General features: G+C 51.2%; 1 protein-coding gene across 1 annotated transcript in view; it reads right to left on the bottom strand.

Annotated features, from left to right (window-relative positions):
• LOC144952733 (tripartite motif-containing protein 14-like) overlaps positions 1 to 2,654 on the bottom strand; it is a 146,089-nt gene extending 143,435 nt beyond the window's left edge. Inside the window, exon 1 of the mRNA XM_078883225.1 lies at positions 2,346 to 2,654. Within this exon, the coding sequence (XP_078739351.1) occupies positions 2,346 to 2,654 (309 nt within the window). The remainder of the gene's footprint in view (positions 1 to 2,345) is intronic.
• Positions 2,655 to 12,974: the final 10,320 nt, after the last annotated feature.

Raw genomic sequence — 12,974 nt, forward strand, 5'->3', positions numbered from 1 at the left:
CGACACCCAGCGCCACCGAGCGACACGAGCGACCGAGCATCTTCAAGGACAGCATCGTGCTAACTCGTCATCCAGCGGTAGAGAGAGAGAGAGCGCACAAGCCGAGCGACACGCTGAGCGAGGGAGCAGCAGGCGCTCGCGGCGGCCACGCCCAAGCCAGAGAAAACTTCTGGCCGCTGGTTGTATCCTCCTACACCACACAAGCTAACGACACAATTAAAATTACGAGGGGACAACGCACACACAGCACGCACACGAATAAGAAAAATTGTCATTGCGTTTCAGAAAGGGTTGCCATTTCGAGGTGGTGCGTTCATAATCAACTGATCGTGCAAAGCAGTTGCTGCCGTCGAGTTACATGAATAAGAAATGTTTTAGTCATTCATTTTCGTTAACTGCATAATTTCGCCAATGAATAAAAAATGTTTAGTCATTCATATTAGGTAATTGCATAACCTCGTAATTGCATAAGGATTTTAGTTATTCATATTAATCGAATGCATAGTATCGCAAATGCATAAGAGTTTGGTTATTCATGAATTATTGATGTTTGACCTGCATGATAGAATGTCACATGCTTGTTAGAATAAAATTGCTTAACACCAACTGTTCGAGTGCTTCTTTCCAAGTCCATGCAAAACGATCTTATTCTTGATAACTGTATCCTGTGATGAGATATGAAAATGGAGACCTAAAAAAATCATAACACACACTAGGATAATCGGTAAACGTTTAATCGATGATAATCGTGTTATCCTGATTGATAACTCTGGATAAACGAAGCTGAGCCTAATTATCATAACTTCACACATTAACATAATCGCAAGCATCCGCATAAATTACTACGATTATCTCCGTGATTATCATAATTTATGCATATAATTACACATATTATCATAATTGATGCATATTAACTCACACATTAACATAATTAATGCGATTTGCGCATTTTTCGGAAAATTATAATTTTTTATTATTTTCATCAAAATTTCATAACCCGACACATACAACACACACATAGACACGTAAACGCACATTGACCTACACACTCAGATTGAGGCATGCACACACATCGACTCACACACATGTATTCACTTAGACACACACACATCGAGTGAAACACACACGTATGGACTTACACACACATGTGGACTAACACACACACAGCGACTGATATGCACACAAATGGACTGACACACAAACACTTGTACGTACACACACACACACATGGGGCATTGTCCGTTTGAAAAAGAGACACACACATGGGCTTACACACAGAAATGGACCCACACACATAGAAACCCATCGACTTACACGCACACAAACACATATGGACTCACACACACAGACATGGACTTTAGGGACACACATGTAGTTTCTGCACACGAGCATTATAATTGTAATATTTGTAAATTTATTTGTTTAATAATAGTAAACAATAAACCTCAGTTGTTAGCGAAAAATGCAATAAAATTGTACTTTACATTGGCGTGGTGACGCCTCGTCCCGTGCAGAGCCCGCGGCCTCGCCTAGATTGGCAAGCCGGAGGAGGTGAGACATTGCCAAGCTGCGGGCTGGGCCGCTACCCCAGCCCCCACCATCCCCACGACCCAGGCAGACGAATACTATGTAAGTGCTTTAATAATATTAAATTAATATCTAAGGACTTTATAGCAGTAACTTCACGCATTGGGGTTGGGGGGGGGGAAGAGGACATGGCACTGTGAAGATAAATTGACAGCATGATGTGTATATTAATTCCTTGTTAAACGTGTAAAATAAAATGTCCCCCGTGAGCTGGAGTGAACGCGCATCACTTGGCAGGGTCCGTCCCCCCCCCCCCACCGGGAAATTGTCGTGAGTTGGTACGGTCGATGTCGCGCAATAAGTAAATAATTAAACAAATAATGCCACTAATTTGTTAATTAAACGACTTTAAAATTTACGGACGTGAAAACGGAATAGCCTATTCCCACCACGGGGCTTAGGGCGTGCCGGCTGGCAAATTATTTTGGTCTTAGACCACACCGTCCGAGAGCCAAATCCCCCGCAAGCGCGAGCGCGCGGAGACTTTTATATATAAGAAAAAAAATAAAAATACTAAGAGCACATTTCTAAATGTGTCATATAACAGAATTGATAATAACATGTGGTTGTATTATTTATGCACTATGACAACCTCAGCATACCTGAAATTAAATCAAGGTTGTTATAATTTGAAAAAACAATGGGCAGCTGAGAGAGGAATGATATAATATTTAGTTGGATATTATTGTTCAGTTATTACATGAAAATTATGACTTCACGCAGGAGGGTCTCCCGCTCACACACGCAGATCATCTCACCTCCCGTGTCTTGTGCTCATCCTCCAGCGTAGCCACATCGTGACCCTTGTGGTCTCCTGCTATGGTGCAGGTTGTGCGGACCAATTTTTTGTCCTGTCGGCAGTAAAACGTGATCTTCTTTCTGTGCATCTTGCAATTGCGGTCTTCAGGATTCGTACCTGGATCCACCAGAATATGGTCCCTGAACTTCGGAGTCTCCTGATGAGGCTTTACATGAGTCACACAGTAGGACATATCACACCTGAGGCAGGTCTTCGAGGCAGCGGTCGTGCCATCGTTGCAGAAGTCACACAAGACCACGGTGACCATTTTCTCTGCGGCACTGCGCTGCTCCACCAGGTTGGCGAGCGTCAAGGTCTTGTTCAGCTTGGGCCTCTGAGGGAAAGTCACTCGGCACTGCGGGCAGGAGAAGGACTCGACCGCATCCCAGGCGCCCTCCACGCACTCGAGGCAGAACGAGTGGCCGCAGCTGAGCGTGCAGGGGCAGCGGTAGGCATCCAGGCAGATGGGGCAGGTCAACTCCCCTGGAGCCTCGCTACCACTGGGAGCCGCACTCGCCATGTTCCCGTGGCTTCACTCAGAGACGGGCGCTTGATGTAGCTCAAGCAGTCGCTGGCTGTAGCTCAGGCAGCCTCTGACTAACTCAGGCAGTCTCTGGCTGTAGCTCAGGTAGTCGCTGGCTGTAGCTCAGGCAGTCTCTGTCTGTTTCTCAGGCAGTCGCTGGCTGCGTCTGAGACGCTAAACGAGGAACAAGCCACATCAATAGGTGACAAGGAAGCAGGAAGTCTTTCAGTTTGAGTTGCGTATTATGAGGCGTGCCCTGGAATGTGTTGACGTGTGAGCGAGTACAGACGTCTCCGCTCCAGGGGTGGCTTTAAAAATACGACTCGGAATGCTACATCTCAAATTTTCATCCTCACTCACCTCACCCCATCGTAACTCACCTCACCTCATCGCAACTCACCTCAGGGGCCGTCCGTAAACGACGTCACACGATTTTGGACCACCCCCCCTCGTCACACGGCGTCACAAAAGTCAGACCCCCTCTCAAATATGACGTCACAAAGCTCTGCCCCCCCACCCCCAAAACCATCTTTCCATTTTTAAAATAAAACATGCTTCAAATCGCTTTAAACTATTGTCATTGTAGTGCGTATTTAATGTGGCGCTGCACTCTGATGTTGTAGGAGAAAACACGTATTAAAAAGGAGGCGTTGGAAAGCTTAAATTTAGCATAAAATTCACTTGAAAATATTCAACGTCTAACCAAAACTGCAGATGTTCAGAATATTATATTGAAATTATCTTATAATTATAAAACATTAAAAGTAATTATAACTATAAAAAATACTTGAAACTTTGTAGAAGAACGAAGCAAAATGGAGAGTACAATAATAACAACAATATATTCAGTCCAGAGAATAAAAATCCCTGTTAGAATGATTAGAATAAAAATGTTTACTAACAATCATTAAAAAAATGTTCAAAATATATGCTTCTCCATTCTCCCATGGAGAAGCAAAATGCTCCTTCATGGAATAAATCAAATGTGACCTTAGTAAATTTAAATAATCAAATAGTTAATAATGAAAATTTATCAAAATTAGTGTTGTTATAAGTTATATATTTATTTTAAGTTGACGTCACATTTCTCACCCCCCCCCGTCACGCATCGTCACAAATGTCTGACCCCCCCGCCCAGGTGCGTGACGTCATTTATGGACGGCCCCTCACCTCATCTCACCTCAATTCACCTCACCTCAAATCACCCCATCGTAACTCACCTCAGCTCACCTCAACTCACCTCAACTCACCTCATCTCACCTCACCTCACCTCAAATCACCTCACGTCAACTCATAACTCACCTCAACTCACCTCATCTCAACTCACCTCAACTCACGTCAACTCACCTCAACCCAAACTCACCTCACCTCAAATCACCTCACCCCATCGTAACTCACCTCAGCTCACCTCAACTCACTTCAACGCAACTCACCTCAACTCACGTCAACTCACCTCAACTCACCTCAACTAAACTCACCTCAACTCACGTCAACTCACCTCAACTCACCTCAACTCACCTCAACTCAACTCACCTCATCTCATCTCAACTAAACTCACCTCACCTCAAATCACCTCACCCCATCGTAACTCACCTCCGCTCACCTCAACTCACCTAAACTCACCTCAACTAAACTCACCTCAACTCACCTCATCTCACCTCAACTAAACTCACCTCACCTCAACTCACCTCACTTCACCACACCTCAAATCACCTCAACTCACCCCAACTCACCTCATCTCACCTCATCTCACCTCATCTCAACTCATCTCATCTCACCTCAACTAAACTCACCTCAACTCACGTCAACTCACCTCACCTCAACTCACCTCATCTCAACTCACCTCAACTCACCTCACCTCATCTCAACTCATCTCATCTCACCTCTACTAAACTCACCTCAACTCACCTCATCTCAACTCATCTCAACTCACCTCAACTCACGTCAACTCACCTCATCTCACCTCAACTAAACTCACTTCAACTCAACTCACCTCAACTCACCTCAACTCACCTCAACTCACGTCAACTCACCTCACCTTAACTCACCTCATCTCACCTCAACTAAACTCACCTCATCAACTCACCTCACCTCGTCTCAACTGAACTGACAGGGGAATGTGGGGGCTGACGCCCAACTCCCTGCTCCCCGTGAGCGGGCGGGGCGTGACGTCCACCCCCTCCACTCCCCCCTCCTCCTCTTCAGCCGCCTCTCGCCGGGCCCCCGCCATTCGAGTGATCGGCCCCCCCGCGCCAACGCCCTCTTTGAGGGACATCGCTACTCGGCTGGCTCACCACCGCCCGGGGTTATCTCGCACACGCCCACGTACACCACCACCACTAATGCGGAGGTGGCTGCGTGCACGCGCGCGCCCCTGCCGGCGATTGTTGCACACAAAGGCTCGCGCTGAAAATAGCCGTATGGATATGCACGCGCCCGTCCCCGTGGCTAAGCCCTAATCCGCTGTGTAACTATGCTACGCGAAAAAGGGGATGGCTGCGGCAGGATCCTGGGTGCACGCCTCACCTTTAAGGCTATTTTTAAATCCTTTATATTAAGTTCGCTTGCTTGCGTGCTTGCTTGCTTGCGTGCTTGCTTACGACTGTGCAAAATTTTCGCTCGTTTTTTAACCCACTTCCCGTGACCCAATCGAGCTGACATTTTCCACACAGACTCGTTGTGTGTGACAATACATTTTCGTGAAAATTTTTTTCCAAAATTTTACACTGTTTAGGGAAAACGAATTAAATATTTAATTACCAATTGCTTAATACTGGCAGACAATCATCTGACCCATAGGTGGCAGCCATCTCAAGCCAGAGGACGAGAAGACTCTAGCCGCCACACATATAAAGTATTTATAGTGAAAAACTTTGTTTTTACGGGTTTACTTGTTAAATCCTTTATATTAAGTTCGCTTGCTTGCTTAGGACCGTGCAAATCTTTCGCTCGTTTTTTAACCCACTTCCCGTGATCCAATCGAGCTGACATTTCCCACATAGACTTGTTGTGCGTGAGAATTAATGTTCGTGAAAAAAAGTTTCCAAAAATGTTACACTGTTTAGGGAAAACAAATTAAATATTTAATTACCAATTGCTTAATACTGGCAGACAATCATCTGACCCATAGGTGGCAGCCATCTCAAGCCAGAGGACGAGAAGACTCTAGCCGCCACGCATATAAAGGATTTATAGTGAAAAACTTTGTTTTTACGGGTTTACTTGTTAAATCCTTTATTAAATCATTTATATTAAGTTCGCTTGCTTGCTTGCTTGCGTGCTTGCTTGCTTGCTTACGACCGTGCAAATCTTTCGGTCGTTTTTTAACCCACTTCCCGTGATCCAATCGAGCTGACATTTTCCACACAGACTCGTTGTGCGTGACAATTAATTTTCTTGAAATTTTTTTCCAAAATTTTACACTGTTTAGGGACATTTTTTAAAATATTTAATTACCAATTGCTTAACGCTGGCAGACAATCATCTGACCCATAGGTGGCAGCCATCTCAAGCCAGAGGACGAGAGGACTCTAGCCGCCACGCATATAAAGGATTTATAGTGAAAAACTTTGTTTTTACGGGTTAATTTTTATTAAGTTCACTTGCTTGCTTGCTTGCGTGCTTGCTTACGACCGTGCAAATCTTTCGGTCGTTTTTTAACCCACTTCCCGTGATCCAATCAAGCTGACATTTTCCACACAGACTCGTTGTGCGTGACAATTAATGTTCGTGAAATTTTTTCCCCAAAATTTTACACTGTTTAGGGAAAAATAAATAAATGTTTAATTACCTATTGCTTAATGCTGGCAGACAATCATCCGACCCATAGGTGGCAGCCATCTCAAGCCAGAGGACGAGAGGACTCTAGCCGCCACGCATATAAAGGATTTAGAGTGAAAAACTTTGTTTTTACGGGTTAATTTATTACTATGTCCATGCGCCTTGTAAAGGCATGTGAATGCCAGCGAGCGGGTGTATCGACCCCGCCTTAATCACTCACGCGGCGCTGCGTCTTTCAGCTTTCTTTCAGCTTCTCTTTTTTTTTAAGTTTAACACTTTAAACTACTTAATGAAAATAATTTGTTCCTGTCTCAAAGTCGCGTTCCACTTGTAGAGCTGTGAGACACCGGTGGGAGTTGCCGTGTTTAACTCAGTCACGGGGCTGCGGCTCAGGGTCCAGTTTGTGGAGCCACGAACCACTGGGCGAGGCCCTTTGCTGAACCCGGCACCGTGACCCGCTCATGTGGGCGGGGGGCAGGCGCCCCAGGGGGGTCCGGCCGTAACACATCAACATCAGCGCGTAAAAAAAATAAAATAGGTCCCTTTAAAGTGTGAGAAAATAATGATAGGTAAAAAAAAATATGGCAATAAAATAGTTGTGTCAAGATGTTAAAACACCAAACAGAAACTTAAGCAAAGAATAATGTCTGCATTAACCACACGCAGTGATTGTGATGAATGCATTAAAAATATGCTCTGATAATTATATAGGCATTGTATTTGAAACTGATTGGCCTACACCAGAGACAGCAGCCTTCTTTATGGCCTAGTCTCACCACCAGTGTTGTAGACCAGAGAACACTAAAACACGATCAGTACAAAGGCAAGAGAAAGCAGTAAGGATCCATTTTCTTTGCCCTGCAATTCCCACAAATTTTCGTATAGGGCACCAGCGCAGATTTTTTAACATTGCTTTTGTAGTGGTTTAAACACACGCCACGCACGGGAGATTGTGAGCACATGCGCGCAGAGTACAGTGGGGCATATGAGGACGAGCGTTGTTGCCAGGGCTCGAAGGGGTAGGCCAGAGACGGGTTGGGGGCAATTAAGGACATGGGACCGTGATTGGCTGATGGTTGTTGTTGTCGTGGACTGGCGCCACAGAGTCTGGAAAAAGAGACAGGTGGAGGCGGGGACAAGGGGCGGCGAGGGGGTCGCCAACTAATTAATTGGGAGTTAATTGGGTCGGGCATAAAAACAGGGGTGTTGGGAGCTGAGGGGAGTTCGCGCCTGGGAGTGGATGAAGACGGTCGGAGCCGAAGCAGTGGAGTGAGGAAAGTATAGGGTAGCAGTGGAGCGAGAGAAGTATAAGATAGCAGTGGAGCGAGAGAAGTATAGGGTAGCAGTGGAGTGAGGGACGCATTGCGTAGCGCTGGATTGTGACGGAGAAGCCGACAGAAAGCGGCTGGAGTGTGACGAGAAGCTGACAGAAAGCGGCTGGAGTGTGGTGGAGAAGCCGCGAGAGAGCGGCTGAACTGTGACAAAGAAGCGACAGAATGCGGCGAGCGAGGGAGAGCATGCTGGAACGATGTTGAATTGTATGGTGTTAGCGAAATAAAGTGACGACGGAAAAGCAAGAAGCTGTCGCGTGAAGTTCAGCACTACAACTGCCGTCAGAAGTGATTGGAGAACCGCGCCGACATGTCGAAGAAAGCTGTTAAACAAAAAAACGTACCAGCGGACGTGGTGCCCCCATCGGGGCTGGAGGCTGTCGCTCCCCTGGTGGACCTGGACGATCGGGCACCTCCAGGGCTGGAGCGCGACCTGGACGACGCAGAAGAACCAAGCCTGGCTCACGTTTGGAGGGCCGCGATGGCACAGTGGGAGGCCAAGATGACGGCGCTCACGAAGGAGTTCGATTGCTTCATGTTGACGATCCGAGAGGCGCCGACGGGGTCGGACTAGCTGCCACACGAGCCTGCGGCACTGGCGGTGGCCGACGGTGCGGCTGCATCTCCCGCCACGTCAGAAACAGAGCCGGACGCTGATGAGGCACCAGGATCGCCGACCCTGGGTTCACGACACCGGCTGCACGTGGAATGCTTTGAGGCGAAAGTCGGCAACTGGACGGCATTTACGCGACGTTTCCGAGCGGCGTACAAATCACTCGGTTGGGTGGAGACTGACGTGCTACGGGCCCTGCCGACGGCCCTGGATGACGATGTGTTGGCAGCATTTTACGGTTTCCCTGCAAATGTTTGCTCATCGCTGGCCGAGGTTTTCGCGGCCATGCAAAACATCTACGAACCGTGGTTGGTCGCCAAGCATAAATTTCAGTTGAGAAAGCGGGCAGAGGGGGAATCTCCCCTCGCATACCGCAGCGCACTATTGACCCTCGGCCAAGCGGCTTACCCGGCAATGAACCATGCCGCTCTTGACTCCTTGGCCCAAGAGAAGCTGCTGCTGATGGCGAAGGAGCTGCGGGTCATCCTTTCACTTCCTAGCAACAGCGACGACGACATGTCATCTTTACAGATCACCAGGAACATTCAAACCAACCTGGATCTTCGCGACGAACCAGCGGCGGTGATGGCACAGCCTCTGGCGGTGTGCGCTGGCATGGCCGGATGCCCGTCGGAGTTGGAGGAACCGAGGTCGCTGGCCGCCACAGCAGGGCATTCCGGGCATGGCTGCTGCAGCCGATTCGGGCCCAATTGGTGGGGTCCCTGCCGAAGAATCCGGCTTACTGGAATTGTCTCTGGCTTATTGTACGCGCCTATAGGCGAACAATTCTTCACTTACCAGAATGAGGCTTCGGGCCTCCCACTCTAAATGGTCGGAGGATCGCCCCTTCCTTCAGCTCATAGACGATCTCCTAGTGCAGTGGGACGTCGTCTTGCAAATAATTTTGTATTGTGGGTCCATTATACTTGAGGGGAAAACTCATTAGCGATACACATGAAAAACTAATGCATTTGGGGGAGAAGAAGACCGCGCTGACTTCGTGTAATGATTTCTACTGGCCAGGTATGCAAAACAATGTTCACTTGTATGTTAAAGCCTGTCACAAATGCTCGCAGCAAAAGGTGCCGGTGCAGCCATATTGAGTACCGTTGCAATCGATTTGGGTCTCACGAGTAAACGAAATAGTCGCCTTGGACATTTTGAGGCCATTCCCCGTTACCCCGCGGGGTCACAAATATTTGCTGGTGGGTGTTGAGTACCTCACTCGGTGGCCTATGGCATGGCCACTAGAAGACCAATTGGCGGGATCGATCACGGAGGCCTTCCTGCAGGGATACGGTTTTGATAAAGGCGCCCCAGAACACCTGCTCACTGATCAGGGCAAAAAAGTTTCTTCCCACCTGTTGAAAGAAGTGTGTGACTCACTGGTTACAAAAAAAATTCAGTCGTCCCCGTACCACCCGCAAACCGACGGGATGGTCGAGCGCCTGCATAGGACGCTGACGTCTATGTTGTGCCAGCAGGTTAATTCGGCACAAACTGATTGGGATCTGTACGTTGCAGCGACCCTGGCCACTTACAGGTTGGCCCCACACGCCTCGACAGGGTATTCGCCATTCTACTTAATGTACGGTCGGGAACCGGAGGCCCCAGCCCTGGTCAGGTTGGGCGTCCAAATGAAGGGGAGGTCATCGGCGGTGCCTGTCCCCATGCAGGTAGCATTGGACCGTCTGAAGGAGGCTAGAGATGCCTCATTAGGTAACACAGAGCAGAGGCAGGTTGTCAACGAACGCCTGCACGGTACACAACCTCCGCAGGAGCCATGGCGAGTGGGGGATAGGGCTTGGTTGCACTGCCCTATGGTGCCGTTGGGCACGTCGCCAAAATTCCATCGACCCTGGCAGGGTCCCGTTGAATTCGTGGAGACTCGTCGGGACCAGAGTGTACGAATTCGATGTGGCTGGCGGTTATGGCATGTTCACCCATTGCGGTTGAAGAAATTTGTCTCTGTATGATGCGTCATCTCCCATCCCGGAACAGCCTGTATTGGATGTATCCGACGAACCTGTTGTGCGGCAGCAGGAGAACGCACCTCCGCAGTTTACCTCCCGTGTGTCTGCAGGACCATCGCTTTTGACTCGGGAGAGTCTTTCTGGCAGGCTCTCTGGCCGGCCACAACCTCGTGTGCCGCCCCGAGACGCATGGGAGCGGAATGCGGTCACGCCAGCGGAGGATCGCTGTTTTGAGGGCGGGCACGCATCGGGGGCAGAACGCTGCCCCGTGCCAACGAGGGGGTGCTCCCAACCCTTGTCCCCTGTTCACCCAGGCCGGGGTGATGGACCGGCGGTGGGAACGCGGCTCTCGGGTAAGGATTTTTCGTTAAAATTTTGTGCGCCGTGGTTGGACTGGATACGTCATTAAGGGGGGAATCTTGTAATTGTATGTGGGGTTTTGTCGTGTGCTTGCCGCGTGTTACGTTGGTCGTGTTTAGCCGGGACGGCTAATTCTTTTTCATGGGGGGGGGGGGGGTGATGTAGTGGTTTAACACGCGCCAAGGGGGGAACGCGGCTGTTACCAGGGGCCGAAGGGTGAGTCAGAGACGGGCCACTGGGAAATTAAGGACGCGAGGCTGTGATTGGCTGATTGTTGTTGTTGTGTGTGGGATGGCGCCTCCAAGTCTGGGAAATGAGACAGGTGACAGCGGGGGCTGGGGGCGAGGGGCGTCGGGGGTTGCCAACTAATTAATTGGGAATTAATAAGGATGGGGATAAATAGAAGGGAGTTTTGGAGTTGTGGGGAGTTGGAATGGAGTTGTGCCTGGGAGCGGATGCAGATGGTCGGAGCTGAAGACAAGGAGTAACAGTACAAGTGTAGAGGAGTAGAGGAGAGTGGTGGCGTCGCGTGCGCTGTCCGGTGCTGTGACATCACGGGACGTGGGGTCGCACGCGCCGGGCAGTGCACGTGACGTCTCGCCTCAGAGGGTATTTAAGGGAGACCCCGTGACGTAAGCGGGGTCACTGGAGGAACGGGGATAGTGGAAGGGGTGAAGAGGGAACCCTTATAGTGATACCTGTTAATAAACCCTGGCGGAAGCCCCTAACTCACCTCCGTCTCCGAGTACCTCCGTCTACAACAGCAACAACTACTTAACAACTGGTGTCAGAAGTTTACACCGTCGCCAACATGTCAAAAGCGGGCGCACAGCGTAAGAACCCACCGGCACATGACTTGGAGGGTGCCGAAGGCGGAGAGGAGGCTCCAGCAGTGACCCCGGAGCCCGGGACCCCGGTGACGGTCCCCATGGAAACGAGCGGGCCGGAGCGGGAGGATTCGGCTGCTGGGAGTGCCAGCTCACCGCCGCCGCCAGAGACGGAAAGCGTCCCCGCAGCTCTGCTGCACCAGCTCCTGCAGGCGGTGGGGCAGCTGACCGTCAGGTTGGCCGAGGTGGAGGCACGGACGCAGCCAACCGCCCCGCACTTGAGACGGGAGCAACTGTCAACTGCCAACGTTGAAAGCGCCGCCGTTTTCCCAGCGACCGCTCCACCGGAAATGGCCGTCATGTTGGCTGCGACGCAATCCGCGGCGGCCATGTTGGCTCGGGAGACGTATGCGGCCGCTACTACGGCTGCGACGCGGCGGCCGGCGGACATGGCTGCCATGGCGACCGCGACGCCGCGTCTCTCCACCGACGCGGCCGGGGTTTCTCGGCACGCCGCTCCTGCGGGACCAGCCGCCGGCGACGACGCGGCTCTACATCAAGCTGCGCCCGCCGGGGGGGCCCCGGGTAAGTACGCGCGTGCCGTCCTCGCCGGGCCGCCGGGGTGGGCAGCGTCGGCTGCCGCTGCCCCGTACATCGCCGTGCCGCCGGAATGGGCCGCGGGTGCTGCCATAGCGACCGCGACGCCGCGTCTCTACACTGACGCGGCCGGGGTTTCTCGGCACGCCGCTCCTGCGGGACCAGCCGCCGGCGACGACGCGGCTCTACATCAAGCTGCGCCCGCCGGGGGGGCCCCGGGTAAGTACGCGCGTGCCGTCCTCGCCGGGCCGCCGGGGTGGGCAGCGGTAGCTGCCGCTGCCCCGTACATCGCCGTGCCGCCGGAATGGGCCGCGGGTGCTGCCGCGGCTCCACCTGTCGCTGCGCTCACGGGGCCGGCCACCGGCGATGCCGCGGCTCTGCACCTCGCCGTGCCTGCGTCCCTTGTCATGGATGACGCCGCGGCTCCGTGTTATACCGCCGCGTCTTCGGCGTGGCCCATGGAGGCTGCAACGCCGTGGTGCCTCGCCGCGTCGCGAGAGGTTGCGGCGGCTGCGGCCGCTGTCCCGCACCTCGCTGCGCTGGCGGGGTGGGCCGCGGGGGCCGCCGCAGCTCCGTGTTATACC

This window comes from Lampetra fluviatilis, chromosome 69 (genome assembly GCF_964198595.1).
Source record: "Lampetra fluviatilis chromosome 69, kcLamFluv1.1, whole genome shotgun sequence".
Classification (NCBI taxonomy): Eukaryota; Metazoa; Chordata; class Hyperoartia; order Petromyzontiformes; family Petromyzontidae; genus Lampetra; species Lampetra fluviatilis.